This window comes from Schistocerca nitens, chromosome 4 (genome assembly GCF_023898315.1).
Source record: "Schistocerca nitens isolate TAMUIC-IGC-003100 chromosome 4, iqSchNite1.1, whole genome shotgun sequence".
In the NCBI taxonomy this organism is placed as follows: domain Eukaryota; kingdom Metazoa; phylum Arthropoda; class Insecta; order Orthoptera; family Acrididae; genus Schistocerca; species Schistocerca nitens.
Genome location: NC_064617.1, coordinates 113,514,531 through 113,536,553, shown reverse-complemented (window position 1 = coordinate 113,536,553; position 22,023 = coordinate 113,514,531). Strand labels below are relative to the sequence as shown.

Sequence of the window (22,023 nt, the reverse complement as noted above, 5' to 3'; positions counted from 1 at the left end):
CTTTTGCCGGACAAGTTGAATACGTCGCTTTATCGTACGTTTCTTTGCAATACCTTTGCCTAACGTATTGAAACCGTCCCATGTGGTGTTCAGTGACAGCTATAGTTTCAGCGCTGCCGCACTTTGGAATGAAAGTGCGTAACTACACTCCTGGAAATGGAAAAAAGAACACATTGACACCGGTGTGTCAGACCCACCATACTTGCTCCGGACACTGCGAGAGGGCTGTACAAGCAATGATCACACGCACGGCACAGCGGACACACCAGGAACCGCGGTGTTGGCCGTCGAATGGCGCTAGCTGCGCAGCATTTGTGCACCGCCGCCGTCAGTGTCAGCCAGTTTGCCGTGGCATACGGAGCTCCATCGCAGTCTTTAACACTGGTAGCATGCCGCGACAGCGTGGACGTGAACCGTATGTGCAGTTGACGGACTTTGAGCGAGGGCGTATAGTGGGCATGCGGGAGGCCGGGTGGACGTACCGCCGAATTGCTCAACACGTGGGGCGTGAGGTCTCCACAGTACATCGATGTTGTCGCCAGTGGTCGGCGGAAGGTGCACGTGCCCGTCGACCTGGGACCGGACCGCAGCGACGCACGGATGCACGCCAAGACCGTAGGATCCTACGCCGTGCCGTAGGGGACCGCACCGCCACTTCCCAGCAAATTAGGGACACTGTTGCTCCTGGGGTATCGGCGAGGACCATTCGCAACCGTCTCCATGAAGCTGGGCTACGGTCCCGCACACCGTTAGGCCGTCTTCCGCTCACGCCCCAACATCGTGCAGCCCGCCTCCAGTGGTGTCGCGACAGGCGTGAATGGAGGGACGAATGGAGACGTGTCGTCTTCAGCGATGAGAGTCGCTTCTGCCTTGGTGCCAATGATGGTCGTATGCGTGTTTGGCGCCGTGCAGGTGAGCGCCACAATCAGGACTGCATACGACCGAGGCATACAGGGCCAACACCCGGCATCATGGTGTGGGGAGCGATCTCCTACACTGGCCGTACACCACTGGTGATCGTCGAGGGGACACTGAATAGTGCACGGTACATCCAAACCGTCATCGAACCCATCGTTCTACCATTCCTAGACCGGCAAGGGAACTTGCTGTTCCAACAGGGCAATGCACGTCCGCATGTATCCCGTGCCACCCGACGTGCTCTAGAAGGTGTAAGTCAACTACCCTGGCCAGCAAGATCTCCGGATCTGTCCCCCATTGAGCATGTTTGGGACTGGATGAAGCGTCATCTCACGCGGTCTGCACGTCCAGCACGAACGCTGGTCCAACTGAGGCGCCAGGTGGAAATGGCATGGCAAGCCGTTCCACAGGACTACATCCAGCATCTCTACGATCGTCTCCATGGGAGAATAGCAGCCTTCATTGCTGCGAAAGGTGGATATACACTGTACTAGTGCCGACATTGTGCATGCTCTGTTGCCTGTGTCTATGTGCCTGTGGTTCTGTCAGTGTGATCATGTGATGTATCTGACCCCAGGAATGTGTCAATAAAGTTTCCCCTTCCTGGGACAATGAATTCACGGTGTTCTTATTTCAATTTCCAGGAGTGTATTTAAATGAAGCGTTTCCAGGGAAATGGATTGATCGTGGAGGTCCATTGTTCTGGCCGCCACTGCGGATACAAGTTTATGGTATTCCACCCACGGCTGTACATGGTCTAATAGCTCTTTTGCACGCCGATTTGGGAATGGTGGATGCAGGTATGTTGTGTAGGGTTCAGCAAAGTATGATCCAGCCACTGGCGAAGTGTTTGAAAATGCAATGTGGTTGCTTTGAACGCCTTCTCTGTAGTGAAAGGTGCTCGCACATGTACATACCGACTCTGCGGGGATAAGACTGGGCGTCAAACATACAGAATGGAATTATTGTGTGTAGCCATTAAAATTGCTACACCACGAAGATGACGTGCTACAGACGCGAAATTTAACCGACAGGAAGAAGATGCTGTGATATGCAAATGATCAGCTTTTCAGAGCATTCACACAAGGTTGGCGCCGGTGGCGACATCTACAACGTGGTGACATGAGGAAAGTTTCCAACCGATTTCTCAAACAAAAACAGCAGTTGACTGGCGTTGCCTGGTGAAGCGTTGGTGTGATGCCTCGTGTAAGGAGTAGAAATACGTACCATCACGTTTCCGACTTTGATAAAGGTCGGATCGTAGCCTATAGCGATTGCGGTTTATCGTATCGCGACATTGTTGCTCGCGTTGGTCGAGATCCAATGACTGTTAGCAGAATGTGGAATTGGTGGGTTTGCTGGATCCCAACGGCCTCGTATCACCAGCAGTCGAGATGACAGGCATCTTATCCGCATGGCTGTAACGGATCTTGCAGGCACGTCTCGATCCCTGAGTCAACACATGGGGACGTTTGCAAGACAACAAACATCTGCACGAACAGTTCGACGACGTTTGCAGCAGCATGGACTATCAGCTCGGAGACCATGACTGCGCTTAGCCTTGACGCTGCATCACAGATAGGAGCGCCTGCGATGGTGTACACAACGACGAACCCGGGGTGCACGAATGGCAAAACGTCATTTTTTCGGATGAATCCAGGTTATATTTACAGCATCATGATGGTCGCATCAGTGTTTGGCGACATCGCGGTGAACGCACTTTGGAAACGTGTATTCGTCATCGCCATCACCCGGCGTGATGGTATGGGGTGCCATTGGTTACACGTCTCCGTCACCTCTTGTTCGCATTTATGGCACTTTGAACATTGGACGTTTCATTTCAGATGTGTTACGACCCGTGGCTCTACTCTTCATTCGATGCCTGCAAAACCCTACATTTCAGCAGGATAATGCACGACTACATGTTGCAGGTCCTGTACGGGCCTTTCTGGACACAGAAAATGTTCGACTGCTGCCCTGGCCGGCACATTCTCCAGATCTCTCACCAATTGAAAACGTCTGGTCAATGGTGGCCGAGCAACTGGCTCGTCACAATACGCCAGTCACTACTCTTGATGAATTGTGGCATCGTGTTGAAGCTCTACACCTCTCGACATTCAAACATCGGTAGCAAGTACTTCACCACTGCTCAATGACTGGTACTGATTAGAAGTTTCTCTGATAGTGGGAGACATTTCACTGCAACTGTATATTTTAGGGGAAGTGTATTTTCGGCAGTCTTAGTTGCATGGCACAAACAATTGATCACTATTTTACATAACGACTATCAAAATAAATCAAACAACAATAGGTATCAGTTAAAACAGATAAAAGGGGAAACCAACTACAGATCTGTGAACTTCTAATTTTCGGTAATTATTCACAACTGACGTTATACGCACAGTGTTTCAAAGACTTTGCGATAAACGTCTATAGGTGATTCGAGGGCGAATCCGAAAGTCTTTGCCCATATATTCTTTGCTGAATTACGGCTATAAACGTGAATAATGATCATGCAAGCAAGACTAAAGGAAACTCAAGACACGTTCATAGGATCTGTCGACTTTGGAAAAGCATTCTACAATGTGAAATGGTGCAAAATATTGGAAATTCTAGAAAAAATGGTTGTAAGTTATAAGGAAAAACAGGTAATATACAATATGTTCAAGGACCAAGAGGGAACGATAAGAATTACACGATCTGCTGAACGGAATGAACGATCTAATGAGTACAGAATATATATATATTGATATTCATCATTTTGTTTTGCAGCACCTTGTATTGGCCGTGTTTGCAGTTAAAATTGTTGGATGTGAGGTCCGCCAGTTATGCAAAACACCGTTTTTTCTCAGTACCCAAACATGTTTCTGCACCACTGTGCCATCATCATTTATTCTGAAATGTGAACATTTTGTTAAATGATTATAAAATTATGTGCATTTTTAGTTCAAACAACAGAGCGTTTCTTGTTGTAAATACCTTTACATTTGGTGTGCATGAATTTTCTGGATCTCTTGTGTGTTAACTATTACAGGTAGCTTGTCATCTGCAACCAAACGATGTTGATGAGAAAGTTTTTTTGTCGGGAGTTAACCTATCTCCTAGAATGTAATTTTGTTCTTCTTCTTGGTGTAGCAATTTGAATGGCCAGTAGTGTATGAGGAAAACAAAAGTAGGCCTAAGACTGATCCTTGTGGCACTCCCGATGAGACATGTTTCCAGTTACGACAATGCCATTTATATGTAGAGATTAAGTTCGTATGGAACCGTCAGTGCGCGAGTCAAACTGGTACCTGGCCTATTTTTGAACCTCGCCCGCTGTCGGTCGGCGGCGCGCAGCGCACTTACCTATGATCTGGACGTCTACGGTGGCGTAGAGGTCGCCGTCGATGTGGTCGGGCACGCCCATGTAACAGGTCCAGCGGCCCGAGTCGCGCGGCTGGGCGGTGAAGCGCACGCTGCACGAGCCCAGGGAGAGGCCGTCGCCGAAGTAGCCGTAGCGGCCCAGGCCGAACATCTCCGGTGTGACCAGCGAGCCGTCCGGGTGTCGGAACCAGCAGGAGCCCAGCGAGACGGGCGCGCGGCAGCCCACCGTCACGTTGACGCCGCTCAGCGCCACCACGCTCTCCGTCAGCGGCTCTCCCTGCGTCACCGGCTCGGGCACTGCATAAAGCCAGCCCGGCCGAAGCCGCGGCAGCTTAGCCACAGAGGTCAACAATGACGAAGTATTGTCGCGTTATCAGACGAGTCGAGGCGTCGTTCTGCGGCTACGTTTCGACAAGGTTCTTACTTGTCACCTTCAGCAGAAGCGGGGAATTGAATATTTGTAGTAAGTTCGAATGGAACCAAACTGCTGAGGTCATCGGTCCTTAGGTTTACACACTACTTAATCTAAAACTCACTTACGCCAAGGACAACATACACACCCATGCCCGAGGGAGGACTCGAACCTCCGACGGGGGGAACCGTGCAAGACGCCCGCTGAGGAGAAGTTACTACGCTTGAAGATGGCAAGTACGAAACTTGTCGAAACGCAACTGAAGATCGACGCCTCGACTCGGCTGCACTTCGCCTGAAGATGACAAGTAGGAAAGTTGTTGAAACGTAGCCGCAGAACGTCGCCTAGACTCGGCTGATAACCCGAGAATACTTCATCGTCGAGATTCGCAGAGAAAGTCTTGATTCGCAAGCTTCAATAACTTTGCTGACAAACAAAAATACGTCTAGTGGGTGATCAAAAAGTCAGTATAAATTTGAAAACTGAATAAATAACGGAATAATGTAGATAGAGAGGTACAAATTGACACACATGCTTGGAATGAAATGCGATTTTATTAGAACCAAAAAAATACAAAAGTTCAAAAAATGTCTGACAGATGGCGCTTCATCTGATCAGAATAGCAATAATTAGCATAACAAAGTAAGACAACGCAAAGATAATGTTCTTTACAGGAGATGCTCAATATGTCCACCATCACTCCTGAACAATAACTGTAGTCGAGGGATAATGTTGTTAACAGCAATGTAAAGCATGTCCGGAGTTATGGTGAGGCATTGGCGTCGGATGTTGTCTTTCAGCATCCCTAGAGATGTCGGTCGATCACGATACACTTGCGACTTCAGGTAACCCCAAAGCCAATAATCGTACGGACTGAGGTCAGGGGATCTGGGAGGCCAAGCATGACGAAAGTGGCGGCTGAGCACACGATCATTACCAAACGACGCGCGCAAGAGATTTGTCGGACATTTTGTGAACTTTGTTGTTTTTTGTTCTAATAAAACCCCATGTCATTCCAAGCATGTGTGTCAATTTTTACCTCTCTATCTACATTATTCCGTGGTTTATTTTTAAATCTATACTGACTTTTTGATCACCCGGTACTTTGGCGGTAAAAATAAAACGTACAAAATGCTGTGGTTACCAACCTTTCTTAGACCAATACCCCTGAGTGCAATCAGCCATTAGCCAGTACCCCCTGCCACCTGTTGCCTCCCTCCCCCACACTGTCACCAAACTTAGCAGCTAACTGAACACTAGAATAAAAATCTTTCCTTGGAACACCCCCATTTTTAAAACGATGAAAGACGAATGATATTTGGTTGTGTGTGTGTGTGTGTGTGTGTGTGTGTGTGTTTGAATGAATGACGAAGGAATTCGTGCTGCATCACGAGTGCTACCCACAGCTCCTTCTCAGATAAAACGGTTAATTATCCACGGTGAGGGTAGACACTAATTGCAAAACATACGTCCCTGCAGTACTACTCTCCATTGCGGCACTTGCTTGACCTGAACACTGCAACTCCATTTAAAATCAACCTAGTTAAGATGTGTGCACTATGCTTACTGTTCGTAAGTCATTTGATTGCTGCACTCCTTACTTCTGAATTGGCAGTAACTGCAAGACTTCAAGCTGTTAATCCTTTCTGTCTGAACACAGCCACTAATAATAATAATAATAACAATAATAATAACAATACTGTGTACAGCGGTATTGTATCCCATATGTAGTTACGGCTGCGTCGTGCTGTCAATTAGTTTATCTGTTTCGCAAGCGAGTAATGAAGCAATTTACAGAGCGAGGTGCGGCAGTGGTTAGCACATTAAACTCGCATTCGGGAGGACGGCGGTTCAAACCCGCGTCCGGCCATCATGATTTAGTTTTTCCTTGATTTCCCTAAATCACTTCAGGCAACTGCCGGGATGGTTCCTTTGACAGGGCACGGCCGACTTCTTTTCCTTTTCTTCTCTAATCCGATGGGAACGATGACCTCGCTGTTTTGCCGGCCGGTGTGGCCGAGCGGTTCTAGGCACATCAGTCCGGAACCGCGCTGCTGCTACGGTCGCAGGTTCGAATCCTGCATCTGGCATGGATGTGTGTGATGTCCTTAGGTTAACTAGGTTTAAGTAGTTCTAAGTTCTAGGGGACTGATGACGTCGGATGTTAAGTCCCAGTCCGCAGCTCGTGGTCGTGCGGTAGCGTTCTCGCTTCCCACGCCCGGGTTACCGGGTTCGATTCCCGGCGGGGTCAGGGATTTTCTCTGCCTCATGATGACTGGGTGTTGTGTGATGTCCTTAGGATAGTTAGGTTTAAGTAGTTCTAAGTTCTAGGGGACTGATGACCATAGTGCTCAGAGCCATTTGAACCATTTGTTAAGTTCCATAGTGCTCAGAGCCATTTGAATCATTTGAACCTCGCTGTTTGGTGCCTTTCCCCAAACCAACCAAGCAACCAATAAAGTAATTTTTGTACTACTGCAGGTACCATCTACAACTTGGAGAAGACATTCTCTTGAGATATTTACCATTTGTTACGTGTATCTCTCACTTTTATCAGCGATGTACGGGACAAACCACAGCGTATGTGAGTAGTGGGCAGACAGCGTGAGGAACATGTAACCTCCAACGAATTAATGCTACTATTTGAGAAAACGTAAGTATTGGTAAATTCTACAGTTTTATAAAATTGTAGTAACAGTAATTATCTTCTGAAAACAAATTAGTTTCGTGACAAACAGAACGAATCGCTTAGTTTTTACTCCTCAGAAAATTTCGTTTTACGTTCAGGGGGTAATTACGCCCAGGTTGGAAATCATTGCACTAGGTACTGGTACAAAGACTTGGCAGAGCTGCTCTCTGAAAGTCGTTTGACTATTTCTTGTTTGTAGTAGCACCACCAGGAGCTTACAACGGAACCTCCCCATCGCACCCCCCTCAGATTTAGTTATAAGTTGGCACAGTGGATAGGCCTTGAGAAACTGAACACAGATCAATCGAGAGAACAGGAAGAAGTTGTGTGGAACTACGAAAAAATAACCAAAATATACAAACTGAGTAGCCCATGTGCAAGATAGGCAACATCAAGGCTAATTCAGAATTAGGAGCGCCGTGGTCCCGTGGTTAGCGTGAGCAGCTACGGAGCGAGAGGTCCTTGGTTCAAGTCTTCCCTCTAGTGAAAAATTTAATTTTTTTTTCAGTTCATGTGACAAACTCTTATGTTTTCATCACTTTTTTGGGAGTGATTATCACATCCACAAGAAAACCTAAATCGGGTAAGGTAGAAGAATCTTTTTACCCATTCGCCAAGTGTACAAGTTAGGTGGGTCGACAACATATTCCTGTCATGTGACGCACATGCCGTCACCAGTGTCGTATAGAATATATCAGACACGTTTTCCTGTGGAGGAATCGGTTGACCTATGACCTTGCGATCAAATGTTTTCGGTTCCCATTGGAGAGCCACGTCCTTTCGTTTACTAATCGTACGGTTTACCGTTGCGGTCGCAAAACACAGACACTAAACTTATTACAGTGAACAGAGACGTTAATGAACGAACGGACAGATCATAACTTTGCGAAAATAAAGAAATTAAAATTTTGAACGAAGAGAAGATTTGAACCAAGGACCTCTCTTTCCGCAGCTGCTCACGCTAACAACGGGACCACTGCGCTGCTGAGCTAATGTTAGCCTTGATGTTGCCTATGTTACGCATGGACTACTCAGTTCGTATATTTTGCTTATTTTTTCGTAGTTCCACACAACTTCTTCCTGTTTTCTCGATTGATCTGTGTTCAGTTTTTCAAGGCCTATCCAGTGTGCCAACTTATATCTAAATCTGAGGGGGGTGCGATGGGGAGGTTTCCTTGTTAGTAAAATACACTTGGAGGGGAATAGCCCAATTCGATCCAACACAGGCACACAGAGAAGTCTATACGTAACCATCCTTTGGTGAATGGCATTACATATACACACACAAAGAGAGCTTTTAAAGCTCAAAGTAATGAGCTACAAAATTTTGAAGATCGCCAGTAATAAAATCCCGAGTATACTCGTGTACTAGACTTTGACAGAACGACGATATTGCAATGCCTGTGTTGTTCCGAATTACGGTGCAAAGTTCCTTCGGACGTGCATACATGTCTAAAGGAATTGACTCTGCGGTGACTAGAGCCTTTATGACATACAAGAAATGCATTCGCAGTTGCGAATATGGACGATCGTCAGCTGTATAATGAAACGACGCCAACGAAAATTTGTGCGGGACGGGAGCTCGAATCCGGATTTCACTCTTATCGCGGGCGGCCGCCTTACCATTTGGCTATCCGTACAGGCTTCAAGACCAGACGTAAACTTCCATATCACGTCAACCATGTGTCCACAACTTGTACTCGTACATCCATTAAGTGCATTCCCGTACAGGAGAGACATTTTACTTGAAAGTCGCTCGCCGATGTCGGCGGATCAATACGGTACTGCAGTGCCTGTATTGTTCAGGAGTGCGAGGGAATGTTCCTTCAGACATGCATCAGGCTGTAGTGCATGTTCCTTCGTCCTTATGAACAAAGGCACTGCATATCGCATGGGACTATAAATAATGGGTGTATGAGTGCAGGTTGTGGACACTTGGTTAGCCGGCCGCTGTGGCCGAGCGGTTGTAGGCGCTACAGTCTGGAACCTCGCGACCGATACGGTCGCAGGTTCGAATACTTCCTTGGGCATGGATGTGTGTGTGTTGTCCTTAGGTTGGTTAGGTTTAAGTAGTTCTAAGTTCTAGGGGACTGATGAACTCAGGAGTTAAGTCCCATAGTATTGAGAGCCATTTGAACCTTCCTTTTTTTTTTTTTTTACACTTGGTTGACGACGTATGGAAGTTTGGGCCTTGCCGAAAAGTGGGCTCCGATAGCCAAATTGCAAGGCGATCGCTTGCACTAACGTGGAAATACGAGTTTGAGTCCCAGCCCGGCACAAAGTTTCACTGTCATTTCGTTAGTATAACTGATGGTTGTCCATATTCGCAACTGCGAATGCATCTCATGTGTTTGACAAAGATATCCCGAGACTTGAAGTCATTTTTTAGTTTTGTGTGTAGCTATGAAGCCTAACCATTTACACTCCTGGAAATTGAAATAAGAACACCGTGAATTCATTGTCCCAGGAAGGGGAAACTTTATTGACACATTCCTGGGGTCAGATGCATCACATGATCACACTGACAGAACCACAGGCACATAGACACAGGCAACAGAGCATGCACAATGTCGGCACTAGTACAGCGTATATTCACCTTTCGCAGCAATGCAGGCTGCTATTCTCCCATGGAGACGATCGTAGAGATGCTGGATGTAGTCCTGTGGAACGGCTTGCCATGCCATTTCCACCTGGCGCCTCAGTTGGACCAGCGTTCGTGCTGGACGTGCAGACCGCGTGAGACGACGCTTCATCCAGTCCCAAACATGCTCAATGGGGGACAAATCCGGAGATCTTGCTGGCCAGGGTAGTTGACTTACACCTTCTAGAGCACGTTGGGTGGCACGGGATACATGCGGACGTGCATTGTCCTGTTGGAACAGCAAGTTCCCTTGCCGGTCTAGGAATGGTAGAACGATGGGTTCGATGACGGTTTGGATGTACCGTGCACTATTCAGTGTCCCCTCGACGATCACCAGTGGTGTACGGCCAGTGTAGGAGATCGCTCCCCACACCATGATGCCGGGTGTTGGCCCTGTGTGCCTCGGTCGTATGCAGTCCTGATTGTGGCGCTCACCTGCACGGCGCCAAACACGCATACGACCATCATTGGCACCAAGGCAGAAGCGACTCTCATCGCTGAAGACGACACGTCTCCATTCGTCCCTCCATTCACGCCTGTCGCGACACCACTGGAGGCGGGCTGCACGATGTTGGGGCGTGAGCGGAAGACGGCCTAACGGTGTGCGGGACCGTAGCCCAGCTTCATGGAGACGATTGCGAATGGTCCTCACCGATACCCCAGGAGCAACAGTGTCCCTAATTTGCTGGGAAGTGGCGGTGCGGTCCCCTACGGCACTGCGTAGGATCCTACGGTCTTGGCGTGCATCCGTGCGTCGCTGCGGTCCGGTGCCAGGTCGACGGGCACGTGCACCTTCCGCCGACCACTGGCGACAACATCGATGTACTGTGGAGACCTCACGCCCCACGTGTTGAGCAATTCGGCGGTACGTCCACCCGGCCTCCCGCATGCCCACTATACGCCCTCGCTCAAAGTCCGTTAACTGCACATACGGTTCACGTCCACGCTGTCGCGGCATGCTACCAGTGTTAAAGACTGCGATGGAGCTCCGTATGCCACGGCAAACTGGCTGACACTGACGGCGGCGGTGCACAAATGCTGCGCAGCTAGCGCCATTCGACGGCCAACACCGCGGTTCCTGGTGTGTCCGCTGTGCCGTGCGTGTGATCATTGCTTGTACAGCCCTCTCGCAGTGTCCGGAGCAAGTATGGTGGGTCTGACACACCGGTGTCAATGTGTTCTTTTTTCCATTTCCAGGAGTGTATTTCACAATGGTTCCTGCGAATATAAATCTTGGAGGAGCTAGATGGAACGCAGTGGATGTATTTATCTCGTACCGCTGGCGAGCGCTTTTCGATCAGCTGACCAAATGTCGTCAATTTCAGTTTCTAATGAAGTAACATCACATTTTTCTCCATTTTCTGAGCCGCTGATGGCAAACTTGGGAGCACTACAGCCATCCATTTTCCGAAAGCCCTGCCTCAGCAATATCACAGGAGTGAGTGTGAAAGCGCGCACTTTGTTGTCGATTATCCAAAGCTGCACACAGTATAGACGAAATCTAGTGTCAGCCACCTCAGCCAAAACGCTACAGCCAGGCTAAAAATGTAATACCAGACACTCTCAAGCAGCCGAACACGTATTTGTTATTTTTTTCGAATTTGTTTCCATAAGGCACTCAGAATTTTAAGTTCCAGTCAAAATACAGTAGTGGCCATTAAAATTGCTACACCAAGAAGAAATGCAGATGATAAACGGGTATTCATTGGACAAATATATTATACTAGAACTGACATGTGATTACATTTTCACGCAATTTACGTGCATAGATCCTGAGAAACCAGTACCCAGAACAACCACCTCAGGCCGTAATAACGGCCTTGATATGCCTGGGCATTGAGTCTAACAGTGCGTAGATGGCGTGTACACGATACCACAGTTCATCAAGATTAGTGACTGGCGTATTGTGACGAGCCAGTTGCTTGGCCACCATTTACCAGACGTTTTCAGTTGGTGAGAGATCTGGAGAATGTGCTGGCCAGGGTAGCAGTCGAACATTTGCTGCATCCAAAAAAGCCACTACAGGACGTGGAACATGCGGTCGTGCATTATCCTGCTGAAATGTAGGGTTTCGCAGGGATCGAATGAAGGTTAGAGCCACGGGTCGTAACACATCTGAAATGTAACGTCCACTGTTCAAAGTGCCTTCAATGCGAACAAGAGGTGACCGAGACATGTAACCAATGGCACCCCATACCATCACGCCGGGTGAAACGCCAGTATGGCGATGACGAATACACGCTGCCAATGTGCGTTCACCGCGATGTCGCCAAATACGGATGCGACCATCATGATGCTGTAAACAGAACCTGGATTCATCCGAAAAAATGACGTTTTGTCATTCGCGCACCCAGGTTCGTCGTTGAGTACACTATCGCAGGCGCTCCTGCCTGTGATGCAGCGTGAGGGGTAACCGCAGTCATGGTCTCCGAGCTGATAGTCCATGCTGCTGCAAACGTCGTGGAACTGTTTGTGCCGATGGTTGTTGTCTTGCAAACGTCCCCATCTGTTGACTCAGGAATCGAGACGTGGCTGTACGATCCGTTACAGCTGTGCGGATAAGATGCCTGTCATCTCGACTGCTAGTGATACGAAGCCGTTGGGATCCAGCACGTCGTTCCGTATTACCCTCCTGAACCCACCGATTCCATATTCTGCTAACAGTCATTGGATCTCGACCAACGTGAGCAGCAATGTCACCATACGATAAACCGCAATCGCGATAGGCTACAATCCGACCTTTATCAAAGCCTGAAACGTGATGCTACGCATTCCTCCTCCTTACACGAGGCATGACAACGTTTCATCAGGCAACGCCGGTCAACTGCAGTTTGTGTATGAGAAATCGGTTGGAAACTTTCGTCATGTCAGCACGTTGTAGGTGTCGTCACCGACGCCAACCTAGTGTGAATGCTCTGAAAAGCTAATCATTTGCATATCACAGCATCTTCTTCCTGTCGCGCCGCTCTTCTTTGGGTCTTCTCTATCTCCTCCGTTAACCCGACCTGGTACGGATCCCACACTGATGAGCAATACTGAAGTATAGGTCGCACGAGTGTTTTGTAAACCATCTCCTTTGTTGATGGACTACATTTTCTATGGACTCTCCCAATGAATCTCAACCTGGCACCCGCCTTACCAACAATTAATTTTATATGATCATTCCACTTCAAATCGTTCCGTACGCATACTCCCAGATATTTTGAAAGGGTACAGTACCGCCCGACATTGAAAATAGGTACAACATACTTCATTATTTTTGTCAGAACAACACATTTTTTTGTGAAATAACTCAATTTAAATTAATACAGCGAAGCCGGATACCAGTGTGGGAAAGAACGACAATTTATTTATTTAATTGATCACATGTGCACTCCCACAAAGTAAATCCCTACATCCAGTTTGGTGAGATCTGTGATATGAATGAATGTATGGTCGTCTGCTAACCGCAGATAGTGAATGTGAATATATGATCATCTTTGAGTCGATCCTTTGGCCACCTTTGGTGGGACCAAAGAGATGAAATTTACCTGAGCTTTGAGTGCCTGAAATGTGGCTCACCAATACGGTAGCAAGGTGCTCCCCACTTCGACAGAGGTGTGAGAGGACCTAGAGAACGGCCGTTTTTCAGCACTCTGCCGCTGGATCTTGTGCTGTTAAGACCTGTTTTAGTTGTGCTCCGTAAAGACAAAAGAGTGGAGACATGGTATGCATGTGGAATATTTAAGAGTAGTTTGAAATAATAATTTCTCTATTTCAGGAACTTTTGTGGGGAGAATTAAATGTCAGGCAGGTAATATTAATGGGATTGTAGGAATCTCCGGAAGTGACCAACGGTCACAATGAAACCACGTGTAGCAATAAGTTGAAATACTTCCGTGTGCTTAAGTTAAGCTGAATTACTAGCGTGTGTACAATAAGTTGAAATAGTTAAGAAATAGCGTGTGTACCATAAGTTGAAATATTTAAGAAATGGCGTGTGCAGGACTTGAAATTAGAGACGAGTACTTCCACGTGGTGAGTACTGTGTGAGTCTCAAACTGTGTATGAGACAAAAGATAAAGAGAAGTACTCGTCCATGGTATCAGTTGAGGACTCGCGTGTGTGATGAATACGTTCTTAATATTACTTTGCGTGATATGATTCCGTGTGACGCTAGATTCAAACTCAGAGAGAAGCAAGGTGAGTCGGCTGTCTATCCAGCAACGCCACTTGGCTTGCATTGCACAGGAAGACGTGCAAATATCTCCAGAGTTCATAGTAGGAAAGTAGAATTACAAAGTGGGGCAGTGTCGTGTGAAACTGGGATAAATACTAATTGAAGTGGGAAAGCTGAAAGTGATAATGTTGTGACTATTTAGTGTTTTGTATTTCATGTCGTAGTGTGGTGTATGTCATGTAATTTGGGTATGTGTAGTTTGCATGGGAGAGTAGCAAGGTAGTTTCAAAAGATTAGTGGGTTATGCTTGTTCCTCCTGTACTGCTCGGTCTGGAGGATAGTTTCGTGATGATGATTGTGAGAGTCGAAGTGTGAGGTATAATAAAAGATCCACCATCCTATCCAGAAAGTGCACTGTAGCGGTAAATAATTACGAGACCATAATATAGAGATTCACCAATGTAAAGCCATGCCCACTGGGCGTAATTTCTCATGTGTTATTGTCGTAGGTTATAGAATTTGTGTGTTTAGGTTAGAGAATTTATCGGAATAAATAAGATAGTGAAAAGAAAAAGATTGGTGGACTTTTCCTTCGAATTGTATGTTGTCATAATGTCCCGAATTTATAATGTGTGCGCCATTCATATTCAGTGCGGTGGCCACGTGTTGAAAATGTGGTATTGCCAGTGCGTAGTGTACAGTCAGAGTTCTGTAAATTACTGATAGTCAGATGCGTGTTTCCGTTGCGTATTAATCATATAGGAGGATAACTTATAACTCAATTGTGGGTACGAGAGTTCGTGTTACTCGATAAATAAGAATGAATCCACTCGCTTGGCAGACCACTCATCTTGCAGGTCTGACTGCTTGATGCCACAGTATGAGCAAGGCATGTGGGTGCCTCTCAATTTTACAGAAGTAATTGCTACCAGTGTTTGTTCCGCTGTCATATAATCATACAATAAAGGATCCTTCTTTCTATGTATTCGCAATACATTACATTTGTCTATGTTGAGGGTCAGCTGCCACTCCCTGCACCAAGTACCTATCCGCTGCAGATCATCCTGCACTTCACTGCAATTTTCTAATGCTGCAACTTCTCTGTATACTACAGCATTATACGCGAACAGCCGCATGGAACGCGTCATCCGATTTCAGTTTTTCGTATGATTCCAGCAGTTTCCGCATTATTTTGAGTGAAACCTGTCTATGGGAGCAGCCTAATGAGTACAGTCAACGAAGCGCGGCGCTTTCATTTCTGAGCGGAGACATGCGATGGTTTTGGAAACTGCACTCTGTTATCGCCTGCCGCCATAGTACATTCTTTTTTATTGAGTGCCAATAAGTAGCTTTTAGTATAGTTTTTCGTTCATATTTTTTTTGTAAACTTTGCGGCTGGATCACAATGCCGAAAAGCTCAAGTGGCGTCGGAATGGAAGATATCTTATGGTTGGATAAAAACTAACCCTCAAGGTAAATACAGTCATATATCAGTATCTGCAAGGATGTTTATATTATGAAGCTATTCAAGGTGTCTCCCGGGCAATGGTTAGTATTCAGGGATATGACAGGAACGATCATTTGAAGGCAAAAAGTCTAGTAAACAGGTGCTCTAAAATGCATGCTTTAAGAGCTATGTGCACTTCTTCGTCTTCGGTACTGTGAAAGAAATCTATTCTATTTTAAGCTCTTTGATTTCTGCAGTTCGAGAGGTGGCAGTATGGACCAAACCAGAAGAAAAATGTCCGTTAAACATGTGCTCAAGTGTGCATACCTTAACAGATATGAGCACTTGTTCGTTTTCGCTACTCTGAAACGCATCTTTTCTACTGAACAAATGCTCCTAACTCTTAAAGTACGCATGCTGGAGCAGAGCTGGCCGCTGGTGGCCGAGCGGTTCTGGCGCTACAGTCTGGAACCGCGCGACCGCTACGGTCGCAAGTTCGAATCCTGCCTCGGGCATGGAAGTGTGTGTTGTCCTTAGGTTAGTTAGGTTTAAGTAGTTCTAAGTTCTAGGGGACTTATGACCTCAGCAGTTGAGTCCCATAGTGCTCAGAGCCATTTGAACCATTTTTTTGCTGGAGCAGATGTGTAATACCAATGTCTTTGTTTTGGTCCGTACAGCCTGCAGCCAAAAGAAGGGAAGCAACTAAAAAAAATATAAGATGAAAAAGTGCTCGTAGCTGTTAAGGTATGCATTTTAGAGCTCATCTTTACTAAAGCGGTTCTAGGCGCTCAGTTCGGATCCGCGCGACTGCTACGATCGCAGGTTCGAATCCTGCCTCGGGCATGGTTGTGTATGATGTCCTTAGGTTAGTTAGGTTTAACTAGTTCTAAGTTCTAGGGGACTAATGACCTCAGAAGTTGAGTCCCATAGTGCTCAGAGCCATCTTTACTAAACGTCTTTGCTTTGAGTGATCCTTCCTCTCCCTTAACTGAATACTGGACATTCCTCGTTGAACACATTGTTTTAATTAAAGAAATTCAAAGAAACTTTATCAATGGTCACAAATATTTCTTGGATAAAAGCCTTAGGTAAGTAACAGTTTATGCTTAAATCATAACTAATTGTCACCAAACAATTAAAAAAAATTGTGTGTTGTATGCTTTCTGGTCACGTCTCCTCATGGTTTACCGCAACAGAATTATTGGTGATGGGTGCAAACCAGGGGCAAAAGAGAGACAGTGCTTCAATAAATTTAATAAAAATGTAATTGTTCATTTATTCAAACACATACGTATAACGTAGCATCAGTTTCTCACCTCTCCTTGAATTAGTTACGTTAATTGCCGCTAAAAAAAGTTTGCAGCCCTCGTAATGGCTCACGTATAAGCGAAAAGGTTGAGAAAGTTTGTAAATGAAATCACTCAAATCCGGAGAACGAGAGGAAACAGTCATATAACTGCCGCAATCGCCAGAGGCTTTTGACACTCGGTTGCTCACATTCAGGGGGACCACGTACACGCGGAAGGTGATTGAACACATCCATATAGCGCGCACAGCCGCAGACCTTACCATGATTAGGTTGTTTCAATCGACTGGAAAAAAACTGACTGAAAGAAAAAACAATCTAATGGCCAATCGGTTGTTAAAACAGACAGTTGCACCGTCAATGATGGACAGTCCAGTATTCTTGTCGGTTTGCATGCTGATCTTGTGGTTTTCTGTCCAAAAACAGGTCTGATGTAGGTAGCTCTGCACGGTATTCTATCCCGTGGAGGCGTCTTCACCTCCGAATAACTACTGAAACCTACATCAATTTGCACCATTTAACAGTATTTTTCTCTAGGTCTCCCTCTTCAATTTTTACCACCCATGTTTCCCCCGTTCCTTATATGAAGCCTTGAGGTACCTCCTCTCAACCGATCCCTTTTTTTAGTGAAATTGTGTCATAATTTTTTCCCCAATTCAATTACATATCTCCTCATTAGTTACGCGTTCTACCCTACTACTCATCAGGATTCTTTTATATCACCAAAATATTACATTCTCTTCCTGTCTCAGCTCTCTTATCACCCACGCTTCACTGTGGTACGAGGCTACACTGCACACAAATACCCTCAAAAAAGACTTTCCAGCACTTAAACCTGCATTAGTTTTTAATAAACTCCTCTTTTTCAGAAATGCTGTTCTTTCTGCTGCCAACTGCATTTAAGATCCTCTCTTTGTCGGTCATTGTCTGTTATTTTGTTCCCAAATAACAAAACTCATCTACTGCTTTTGGTGTCTCACTTCCTAATATAATTGCTTCGCCAACACCTGATTTAATTCGACTACATTCCAGTACCTTTGTTTTATTATTGTTGATGTTCGTCTTAAATGCTCCTTTCAAGACAATGTCCATTCTGTTCAACTGCTCTGACAAGTCATTTGCTGTCTCTGACAGAACTACAGTGTCACCAGCAAACCTCAAAGTTTTCTATTTGTTCTGCGTGAACTTCAACACTTTTTCCATATTTTTCTCTGGTTTTCTTTACTTTCTCCTCAATGTACGTATTTAATGACATTTGGGATATACTGCAAACCTGTCTCACTCTCTTTCAAACTTCTGCTTCTCTTTCATGTGCCTCTCCCGTTTGTAACCGCAATCTCATTTCTTACAAGTGATAAATAGCCTTTCGACCCTTGTATTTTGTCGCTGCTACCTTCAAAATTTCAAGGAGTATGCCTCTCAAAGCTTACAAAACCTTTCTCTAAGTGTACAAATGCTACAAAAATAGATTTCTTTCTTTAACTTGTCTTCTGAGGTAAGTCGTAGGGTGAGTGTTGCCTCGCGTGTTATACCATATCTCCGAAACGCATTATGATCTGCCCCGATGTCGGATTCATATATCCTGCACACTGGTTGGAATAGTTTTGTCATGGATGGCTCATCCAAGGATCTCAATAATACTGAGAGAATATCGCCTACTCTAGGGACCTTGTGAAACACTTAGATCTTTCAGTATTCTGTCAACTTCTTCTACATCTACATCTACATCTATACTCCGCGAGCCACCTTACGGTGTGTGGCGGAGGGTACTTATTGTACCACTATCTGATCCCCCCTTCCCTGTTCCATTCACGAATTGTGCGTGGGAAGAACGACTGCTTGTAAGTCTCCGTATTTGCTCTAATTTCTCGGATCTTTTCGTTGTGATCATTACGCGAGATATATGTGGGCGGTAGTAATATGTTGCCCATCTCTTCCCGGAATGTGCTCTCTCGTAATTTCGACAATAAACCTCTCCGTATTGCGTAACGCCTTTCTTGAAGTGTCCGCCACTGGAGCTTGTTCAGCATCTCCGTAACGCTCTCGCGCTGACTAAATGTCCCCATGACGAATCGCGCTGCTTTTCGCTGGATCATGTCTATCTCTTCTATTAATCCAACCTGGTAAGGGTCCCATACTGATGAGCAATACTCAAGAATCGGACGAACAAGCGTTTTGTAAGCTACTTCTTTCGTCGATGAGTCACATTTTCTTAGAATTCTTCCTATGAATCTCAACCTGGCGCCTGCTTTTCCCACTATTTGTTTTATGTGATCATTCCACTTCAGATCGCTCCGGATAGTAACTCCTAAGTATTTTACGGTCGTTACCGCTTCCAATGATTTACCACCTATGGCATAATCGTACTGGAATGGATTTCTGCCCCTATGTATGCGCATTATATTACATTTATCTACGTTTAGGGAAAGCTGCCAGCTGTCGCACCATTCATTAATCCTCTGCAGGTCTTCCTGGAGTACGTACGAGTCTTCTGATGTTGCTACTTTCTTGTAGACAACCGTGTCATCTGCAAATATCCTCACGGAGCTACCGATGTTGTCAACTAAGTCATTTATGTATATTGTAAACAATAAAGGTCCTATCACGCTTCCTTGCGGTACTCCCGAAATTACCTCTACATCTGCAGATTTTGAACCGTTAAGAATGACATGTTGTGTTCTTTCTTCTAGGAAATCCTGAATCCAATCACAAACCTGGTCCGATATTCCGTAAGCTCGTATTTTTTTCACTAAACGTAAGTGCGGAACTGTATCAAATGCCTTCCTGAAGTCCAGGAATACGGCATCAATCTGCTCGCCAGTGTCTACGGCACTGTGAATTTCTTGGGCAAATAGGGCGAGCTGAGTTTCACATGATCTCTGTTTGCGGAATCCATGTTGGTTATGATGAAGGAGATTTGCATTATCTAAGAACGTCATAATACGAGAACACAAAACATGTTCCATTATTCTACAACAGATTGACGTAAGCGAAATAGGCCTATAATTATTCGCATCTGATTTATGACCCTTCTTGAAAATGGGAACGACCTGCGCTTTCTTCCAGTCGCTAGGTACTTTACGTTCTTCCAGAGATCTACGATAAATTGCTGATAGAAAGGGGGCAAGTTCTTTAGCATAATCACTGTAGAATCTTAAGGGTATCTCGTCTGGTCCGGATGCTTTTCCGCTACTAAGTGATAGCAGTTGTTTTTCGATTCCGATATCGTTTATTTCAATATTTTCCATTTTGGCGTCCGTGCGACGGCTGAAGTCAGGGACCGTGTTACGATTTTCCGCAGTGAAACAGTTTCGGAACACTGAATTCAGTATTTCTGCCTTTCTTCGGTCGTCCTCTGTTTCGGTGCCATCGTGGTCAACGAGTGACTGAATAGGGAATTTAGATCCGCTTACCGATTTTACATATGACCAAAACTTTTTAGGGTTCTTGTTTAGATTGTTTGCCAGTGTTTTATGTTCGAATTCGTTGAATGCTTTTCTCATTGCTCTCTTTACGCTCTTTTTCGCTTCGTTCAGCTTTTCCTTATCAGCTATGATTCGACTACTCTTAAACCTATGATGAAGCTTTCTTTGTTTCCATAGTACCTTTCGTACATGATTGTTATACCACGGTGGATCTTTCCCCTCGCTTTGGACCTTAGTCGGTACGAACTTATCTAAGGCGTACTGGACGATGTTTCTGAATTTTTTCCATTTTTGTTCCACATCCTCTTCCTCAGAAATGAACGTTTGATGGTGGTCACTCAGATATTCTGCGATTTGTGCCCTATCACTCTTGTTAAGCAAATATATTTTCCTTCCTTTCTTGGCATTTCTTATTACACTTGTAGTCATTGATGCAACCACTGACTTATGATCACTGATACCCTCTTCTACATTCACGGAGTCGAAAAGTTCCGGTCTATTTGTTGCTATGAGGTCTAAAACGTTAGCTTCACGAGTTGGTTCTCTAACTATCTGCTCGAAGTAATTCTCGGACAAGGCAGTCAGGATAATGTCACAAGAGTCTCTGTCCCTGGCTCCAGTTCTGATTGTGTGACTATCCCATTCTATACCTGGTAGATTGAAGTCTCCCCCTATTACAATAGTATGATCACGAAACTTCTTCACGACGTTCTGCAGGTTCTCTCTGAGGCGCTCAACTACTACGGTTGCTGATGCAGGTGGTCTATAGAAGCATCCGACTATCATATCTGACCCACCTTTGATACTTAACTTAACCCAGATTATTTCACATTCGCATTCGCTAATAACTTCACTGGATATTATTGAATTCTTTACTGCTATAAATACTCCTCCACCATTGGCGTTTATCCTATCCTTGCGGTATATATTCCATTCTGTGTCTAGGATTTCGTTACTGTTCACTTCCGGTTTTAACCAACTTTCCGTTCCTAATACTATATGCGCACTATTTCCTTCAATAAGAGATACTAATTCAGGAACCTTGCCCTGGATACTCCTGCAGTTTACCAATATTACGTTAACTTTTCCTGTTTTTGGTCTCTGAGGACGGACGTTCTTTATCAACGATGATAATGTTCTCTCTGGTAAGCCGTCAGGTATTTTATCGTTTCGCCCAAGGGGGGGTCCCTCTAACCTAAAAAACCCCCGTGTGCACGCCACACGTACTCTGCTACCCTAGTAGCTGCTTCCGGTGTGTAGTGCACGCCTGACCTGTCTAGGGGGGCCCTACAGTTCTCCACCCAATAACGTATTGCAGTATCGTATCTCCCATCTCGTTTTCATCTGCTTCCTCTTATCTTTCTATAATATTGTCTTCAGTTTCATTTGCCTTATAGAACTTCTAAATATATTCCTTTTAACTTTCACCTTTCCCTTCTTTGCTGTCTGAGCGCCTGATATTCAAACAGTTACTTCTCTTTTCTGCAAAGGTCACCCCAATCTTTCTATAGGCGGTACCAATGTTTCCCCTAGTTGTATACGCTTCTAGAGTCTCCCATTTATCCTCAAGCCATGCTTGCTTTAGACGTCTGTACTTCCTTTCGCCTCGCATGATAGAAAATTTATAATCAGAAATTTATTCCGAAATACAACTTTTGGC

The 22,023-nt window shown here is 45.4% G+C and overlaps 1 protein-coding gene across 1 annotated transcript in view; it reads right to left on the bottom strand.

The window, feature by feature from the left end:
• Nucleotides 1-22,023, bottom strand: part of LOC126253187 (uncharacterized) — a 237,491-nt gene that overhangs the window by 11,165 nt on the left and 204,303 nt on the right. Inside the window, exon 7 of the mRNA XM_049954351.1 lies at nt 4,267-4,581. Within this exon, the coding sequence (XP_049810308.1) occupies nt 4,267-4,581 (315 nt within the window). The remainder of the gene's footprint in view (nt 1-4,266; nt 4,582-22,023) is intronic.